The sequence below is a fragment of the Pistacia vera genome, unplaced genomic scaffold, assembly GCF_008641045.1.
Source record: "Pistacia vera cultivar Batoury unplaced genomic scaffold, PisVer_v2 Contig42, whole genome shotgun sequence".
NCBI lineage: Eukaryota > Viridiplantae > Streptophyta > Magnoliopsida > Sapindales > Anacardiaceae > Pistacia > Pistacia vera.
The window spans coordinates 518,415-526,725 of NW_022196246.1; the positions used below are offsets into that span (position 1 = coordinate 518,415).

General features: G+C 36.3%; 2 protein-coding genes across 2 annotated transcripts; both read right to left on the bottom strand.

Annotated features, from left to right (window-relative positions):
- Positions 1–553: 553 nt before the first annotated feature.
- Positions 554–3,495, bottom strand: LOC116142853 (receptor-like protein EIX2). The gene is made up of 6 exons (XM_031428264.1): positions 3,434–3,495; positions 1,989–2,227; positions 1,715–1,890; positions 1,148–1,346; positions 934–1,059; positions 554–837 (listed from the first exon to the last, which is right to left on the bottom strand). The coding sequence occupies exons 1-6, from the start codon at positions 3,493–3,495 to the stop codon at positions 554–556; spliced, it is 1,086 nt and encodes a 361-aa protein (XP_031284124.1).
- A 3,982-nt stretch (positions 3,496–7,477) lies between these two features.
- Positions 7,478–8,080, bottom strand: LOC116142854 (secreted RxLR effector protein 161-like). The gene has a single exon (XM_031428265.1). The coding sequence runs from the start codon at positions 8,078–8,080 to the stop codon at positions 7,478–7,480; it is 603 nt and encodes a 200-aa protein (XP_031284125.1).
- Positions 8,081–8,311: the final 231 nt, after the last annotated feature.

The following is an 8,311-nucleotide window of genomic DNA, read 5'->3' on the forward strand; positions in this document are numbered from 1 at the left end:
AAAGTATTGGAAGAAAAAGGGTATAATAGTCAGCTCAGTTGTAATTTATATAGTTAACATTTTTAGCTTTGTTAGTTAGTGGACTCCAGCTCGATAGACTAACTAGTGTTACTGTGTTGTCTATAAAGAAACAGTTTATTCAATAAAAATCAGAGTTCATTTTCCCGAAATTACTATTTAAATCAGCAGTTTGTACAGCGATTGTTTTGCAGTTATTTAATGTAATCTTATCTCTTTATGAATCAATAAAAAGGGATTGAATATGAAGTTGTATTATGGAACATGTATGAGTTTTTTATGAGTGAAAATTATCTTATCTCATGCATTTGTTCATCTTTATGAAATTGGAAGCCTGAGACTTGATTTGTTTGGCTTCCAATTTCCAACAAAGCATCTGTTTAAGCCTGAGTTAAAAATAAAATTCTTATCATACAAACACATTACTATCTCAAAGAAGAATGTAACGAGTAATGCAAGTAGATCATAAAAGTAACAAAAGGCACAATTTGGATGGCAAGTACATAGTATGGAAAATTAAACACAAAATTTAGGATTAATTATGCTTCAAATTGTTCCTGCAACGTCTAGCCACTTTGTGTCCTAAATATGATAATCTGTCGGCAGTTTTATGAACATAACCCATGTAGGCATCCCACCAGGGCCTTCTGATTGCGATAACTGTGTAAGGAACAGAGATTCCTGCAACAAATCCCAAAACAATGTTCAAGTAAAGAATCCATGTATCAGTAGAGCTGTTGCTGCTGTCAATATCAATCTTCTTATCTTTATCAGAATCATCAACTTGACAATTTACTATAAGTGGAGCTCCACAAAGGCCTGAGTTTCAGCCAAAACTAGATGCATCAAAAGTCGTCAAATGCCCTAAGTAAGGGATCCTGCCAGATAACTTATCATTTTATAAGTTCAAATTACCCAAGAAATCTAAAGAAGACATGCCTGCAGGAATTAGACCTGAAAAACCATTGTCAGACAGATCAAGGGATGACAAGTGCTGCAACTGCGAGATGCTTGGAGGAATTTGGCCACTGATATGGTTTCCTGACAGGTTTAACAACTACCAAACCCACCAACTTTGAAATTTCTTCAGGAAGTTCTCCAGAGAAGTTGTTTCCGGAAAGGTATATACTTGTCATAAGAGAAAGAGTCTTTGTGAACTTTTGAGACTGGTTTTTTTTATTTACAACATAGCTTTCTTCATAATAGTGCTCAATGCTGCTCCCATAAAACAGATACATGTTTTTCTTTTGCACTAGAGTCATGGAGAAAAACTCCCCAAATGTAGTAGGAATACTACCATTAAAGTCATTTTCCGCCAGGTCCAAGACCTGAAGTGAACTCAGTTTTGAAAGAGAGAAGGTAAGTTCTCCAGAAAAAACTATTTGACCTCAAGCGCAGTATCCTAAGATGTGCAAACCCATCGCCAAACCATGGAGGAAGTTTACCCGTCAGACAGTTGTTTCCAAGATCCAAAGTTTCCAACGACTGCAAAACCTGGAAAGATAATGGAATTTATCCCGCGATCTTGTTGTTGCTTAGGTGCAGTGACCGAAGATTATACAAGTAGCCCAAAGAACTTTTGGAATTTCCCCTGACAGATTATTGTTTTGTCAGTCTAAAACCTGTAGAAAAAAACTGTTCGCTATGCTTGAAGGTATTCTCCCAGTTAAATAGTTCCTTGAAAGATCAATCACACAATTGATGACATCAGTCCAACAGACTCAGGAATTGAACCAGATGGTTGGTTGCCTGAAAGTGAAAGAAAACTCGAAGACCACAAGGATTCACCAATAGTCTCCGGAATAGGACCAGAAAATTCATTGTTTGAAAGAGCTAGTACATCAAGATCGAAACTCGGCACAGGAATAGATCCTTTCAAGATGTTGGAGCTCAAATGAATCTGAGCATTAGTGCTTACATTTAGCGGATTTGGTAGTTGACCTTTCAAGAGAGGTTGAAATGATACATACTGCCAGAGAGGTTGCAAAACCAGTTGGGTATAGGATCCAATATACTAGCTTTTGAGAAATCAAGATACTTGAGCCCTCTTTGAGATTTAAGCCAATATGGAAATGATGGACCCAAACGACAGGAACCCTGGGAAAGAAACTCAATGACACGACCCGCCTCGACCCTCCCTACCCCATAAGCTCCGGGCGCACCTATGAGACTCGGGCGGCCGAGACGTGCCGTGTGGGAATCTAAAAACCTGTATTCTAAATACGTTTTTCATAAAAAAAAAAAACATTCGCTTGGATTCGTTTTGGAAGCATAAACACATAAGATATATATACGTATACATTTGAAAATCTGAAAGCTAACTTGTACGTTCATAAAATCCAAAAAAAAACGGATGGTATCAGATATTCATAACTTTTATAATCAACACAGGAGATAGACATAAGGATAAAACATAATTCGGTAGCGGTAACAAGCATGACATTTTTACACACATGATGAGTCGATGACGTAAGGGCCCAACCTCGAGAGGAATTACTCCTCAGCACAACTCTTCCTGTGAACCTGGGAAAAAGGGTCTAAAAAGGGGTGAGCTGAAATACTCAGTGAGTGGGGGATTGGGGAGAGTTTGCAAAACATTCTTCAACAATAGTCATGGCATGCAATAGTTATTACAAATCTGAAAACAACATGTTCTTGAACGTGGTTGGAAGTAACTAAATCATTCTGTATGCATGTATAACTCGTTTTCTAAATTGTTCTAAGTACTGTAATATCATCATTTAAGCTAAAAACAAATTCTGAATTATAGTCACATGAATGCTTAAAATTCTTTTTCTGGAAAATTAAACAAAACTGTAAGTGCTTATGCTTCTGGGAACAATATTTCCTATAAGTCATGCTGCAACCATCTATGTCATCACTCAATAATGCATATGAGTATGAAAAAATAACTCTACTAGTCATGCTAAAACATCCAAACCATCATTAATGAACACTCATGACTCTCAAAACAAAATCTGGTAACAAATTTATAACTATTGTGATGATAAAAATTGAAGACTGATTTTCTTGAAGCTATGCACTGATAACTGATTTTGGAATACTGTAAACTTTATGCTGATAACTGAAATTTAAACTGGATACTGTAGCTTTTACTGATACTGAAAACTATAAGCTAATATCTTATTTTAAAACTGTGGCTATATGAAGGTTCTCTTAACATTCTAAAACTCTATTGAGGCTATCGCTCGTAGCAGATACTAAAAACTGAATGTGATTTTGAACATTCTAAAACTGATTCTGATGTTATAACAGAAAACTCTCACCGCAACTAGTACCTCGGGGAAATCTGTCTTACCTGGTGGGCGTCTCACACACAGGCAGAGCAAGGGATGTACCTGTCATACCGGCAAGATCTGTCATCGCGCGGGCAGAGCCACTGAAACTGTCATACCTGGCGGACCACTCAATGCCAGGCAGAGCCATAAAATCTGTCATACCGGCAAGATCTATCATCGCACGGGCAGAGCCACTGAAACTGTCTTACCTGGCGGACCAACTCAAGCCCAGGCACAGACCAATAAAATCTATCATACGCATGCACAGAGCAAAAATTGAAACTGTCATACCCGGCGAATCCTGCATTGCTCGGGCAGAGCCATAATCTGTATCTCTGGGGGATGGGTACTCGTTGGGTGGTTTGAAAACCACTTTTACTCTTATATATAGTCAACATGCTTTTCTTCATGAAAAATGCATAGTTTGCTTGAAAAATATGATATTTATGCCAAGGGGGGAAAATTTAGATTATGAACATGCCCCAAAACTGACAAATAACCCTTTTTCGTTTCTCATTTAGTATATTATCAAAATCACTAAACTCCATTTAATCATGCATCTCATGTTAATCTCAAGTAACATTATAAGTCAAGAACTACCACATATGTGCTTATAAATATGCATATATGACATAATATAAAAATCACATCCAGGGGTGAAACTGAAAATTTCCAACATGTTTTAAAACTGACAGTTTAACCCAGATAAAAATTACTTTCAACATCACATTCATACATATGTCCATCACTAATCAAGATATATACCACATTTCATATAAAAGTAAATCATGCCAAACGTATGAAATTCCATGCAAAATGGGGGTAGAATGCAAGTTTTAAAACATACTTTCAAACTGACAGAATGCACCCCTTCTCTTTTTCTTTCCAAGAAACCATCTACCAAGATCACGAACCTCAACCCGTATACAATTCAACCAATTCTCTACTCTCAAAATTTTATTCATATAGCGTGATACATATAAATTCTATATACCAAACTTCATCAAACATTTAAAATAAAATCATAAGTTAACATGCAAACGTGGATTTAAGCTTTTGGAAGAAGATTTGGTTTAATCCACTCACCAAATCAAGCTATAATTCAATGGGGCATTCAAGACAAATATATGTTGATCCAGTAATATTTTCAAGTCACTTCAGAATCAATAACTATTTAAAAACAATTTTCTTTCAAACTCATTTAAATTCGCAATGTTTCCAGATATGAGGTTACTAACTTGTAAAATTCATAACAATTCAGCCCCTAATCTAAACCTCATGAAACTCTCCAGAATAAAAATAGACACATATAGGATACGAATTTAAAACACTCAATTTGGATAAGTATAAGTGATTATTTCAGTGTCTGAAAAATGCATGCTCTACAGAAAACATGAAATTCCAGAATTCATAGCAGAATTCAAAATTCATTAAAAAATCCAATACTTCGATTTTGGGGTGAAATCAATTTTCAACCAATCTTAATAAGCCTAAAACAAATATCGAGAATTTAGCTTCATTTACAAACCCGAAACATATATAAAATTTTCAGAAGTTTAGGCTGTCAGAATTTCACAGCATAACTTTTATAACCAAAAACATACTTTAATAACTCTTGGTTCTTTAGAATCAACATATATGCTCTACCCATATAAACTATGCATTAAATCTCCAATTTCAGTTAACCACAATAGTCAGCCACCATATCCAACATATAATTTCCCATAATTTTGTTCTATCACAAACATTGTGAATATGCATAAAAATGCACATATGCTTGTCAAAATTAATCAATATATGAAATCCATAATTTCCATACCCTTCATTCCAACCATTACTGCCACCAATTAATTTCCAAACAAACCAGCCCTACCAAAATTAGCTGGAATTCTCAATCATCAACCAAATCAAACAGGCGGAAATACAAATTCTCTTTCCATTCAACAACATTGGTATAGGCATAATTATTATACATGCATGTCCACACTTACTTCCAAATTTCATTATATATATAAAATCATTCATGCATGCCAAAGATAGTTTACAGAAGATGAATATAACCATATCAAAGCTTAAATAAATTTGAAGGTAAGGAATTATGCACAAAATAGAAATCATTATAAAAACATGATTTTATGCAAAGTTCTACTATTCCCCTTACAAACATCATGCTTGTAAGGATTTTCGCAAAAGCAAATGGACGGTAGTAAAAGGAAATCAACATGCAAGGGCATAAGCTTAAGTTTTTAAGGAAAACAGTTTAGATCCACTCACTATTCTAACAACCGAAGCTCCTGCACTCTCCTCCACTCTTCTCTCTCACTCTACCATTTTCAGCTGCACCCATTCCCTTCTCTTCTCGTTTTCTTCTTTTCTCATGGGCGGAAAATCAGCCTCCCCTTTTTTAACTTTTCTTTTTTGCTCTGCTCTCGCTTTCTCCCTCTGCTCTCGTCTCCTTCTTCTTCATTTGGGCCAAAATAACCCCTTTCTTTCTTTTTTTATATTTTAATCTTTCTAAATTTATGCTTCTGCCCCTAGATTACAGGTAATCCGCTAAACCCTAACCACATCAGCTTTTCTTTCAAAAAACCTCCAGATTTTGCCCTTATTACATGCAAACCCAGCAGCTTCCTTTTCTTGCAAATTTCATTCCCAATAAAACTTTAAAAACTAACAGAAATCCCTTCCATAAAAATAAATCACACAAAATATGTAATATGTATAGGATTAAAAACGGGGTTTCACACTCAAACTGGAATGGAGGTACCCAATGGGACTGACATTCAAAATGAAAGAGTTGGAAGACAATCCAAACTTAGGGTTTACTGAGCTTCGAAAAATGCACTTCGGTAATAATACCAGTCAAATTGTTGGAAGAAATGTCTATATATAACAACTCGGAGAGCTTCCCTAGAGAATCTGGGAGAGAACCATTTAGTCTATTCCCATGAAGCGTCAGTTCAGACAGATGTAACAGTGTACACAAAGAAGCAGGGATGGGACCGTGAAGCAAATTATTTCGTAGGTCGAGTGTGACAAGACTACGAAGCTGACTCAACCAATGTGGCAATTCGCCTACTATTGTATTATTTTGCAATTTCAATTACCTCAAACTAGGCAAAGGACTGTTGGCTCCACAGTTATCAGCTACTTCAAGGAATCTAGGTAGAATTTTGGTTAGGTTATTGGCAGCCAACTCTAAATATATCAAGTTGCAAAGCTTACCAGTGGAGCTAGGGAGACCGCCCCTCAACACCGCTGCCGAATAAATCAAGAAAGCGGAGAGATGTCATATTCTCCATAGTGGCAGGAAGTTGTCCATGCAATTGGATGAAATCCAATTTGTTGTAAAATCAAGTCTAGCTAACCAAGATCAAGATTATAAACAACCAAATAAAGATCAAACGAAAAACAAGAAAAAGAAGAACACGCGATCTTTTACCATGATTAACTTGTTCAAGATTGAACAAGCTACGTCCACGTTGAGCTCCAGAATATAGAGGCTTGCTGCACTATTATTACACTCACCAACGATTACAGATTACACAATCACACTTCCCTTCTAATCCTTACTTACAAGAACCACAATAGCTTCACTCCTATAGCGGTAAATCAATAATCCTAAAAAAAATTCTAACCTAATTCTCTACCCACTAAGAAACGCAACTCAGATGGGTGGATTAAACCACAGATTTACATAACAGCAAAAACACTCTACAAAAAAACCTAACAGAGCTTTTAGAGACTTCTATCGAGCGAGAGAGAGTGCAAAAATTGGGAAAATCTTCTGCTTTTATATGGTTGACCAACATGTGAGTTTCAGCCGTTGGATTGCTTGGAGATCAATGGCCAGAATTGCAGGATATATTAAAACTAAAACGGCAGCGTATAAGGCTTCATTAAATAACAATCTCCATCTTGAAGCCTTATTCTTTTCCAGGTAGCAACAAAATTTATGCAACAAGCTTCTCACATACTCCTTCTTAGCTCTATACACAATCAGTTGATGTGCAGTAGGTTCAAGCAATGATTGAACTTTGCAAGAGTTATCACTTTTGTTCCCATATCAACTGGGTTATCTTCAATTGGTATTTTCAACAGATTCAGGTTCCCTTTTGTGATTTGATCTCAGACAAAATGATACTTCACATCCACGTGCTTCATCCTCTCATCATGTACAGGGTTTTACTTAGATGAATGGCACTTTGACTGTCATAGTACATAGTCACAAGTCCGTCCATCAAACTTGCTTCTTTCAAGATCCCTTGGAACCATATTGCCTCCTTGAATGCATCAGTCACTACCACGTACTTAGCTTCTGTTGTGGACAGTGCAACCAATGGCTGTAGTTGTGATTTCCAACTGATGCAGTTTCCACCTAAGGTGAAGCAATAGGCAGCAGTGGACTTCCTTGAGTCTTGATCACCTGGAAAATCAGAGTCTACATACTCAACAAGATCAAATGTAGAGTTTCTTTTGCAAAAGTCTAATCCAACATGCATTGTGCTATTAATGTATCTAAGCAGCCATTTTAATGCAACCCAATGTTCTATTCCTAGATTTGACATGAGCCTACTCAGTAATGATATTGCAAATGAAAGATCAGGTCTTGTGCTTATCATGGAGTACATGATAGATCCTATGGCACTTGAGTAGGGAATATTTTCCATTTTCAGCCTTTCAGCATCAGTTTTGGGGCACTGTAATTTACGCAATGTAAAGTGACCTGCTAAGGGTATGTTGACAGGTTTAGATTCAGTCATTCCAAACCTAGAAGTTAGTTTTTGCAGGTATGGTAGTTGGTGAAGTCTTAGCCTATTTAATTTTCTGTTTTTATGAATTATCATCCCCAAAATCCTTTTTGCACACCCTAAGTCTTTCATATCAAACTCAACACTTAGTTTTGCTTTTAGTTCATCTATGTGTGACTTCGATTTGCATATTAGTAGCATGTCATCTACGTACAGCAATAGGTATATAGGCATTTTATTTAT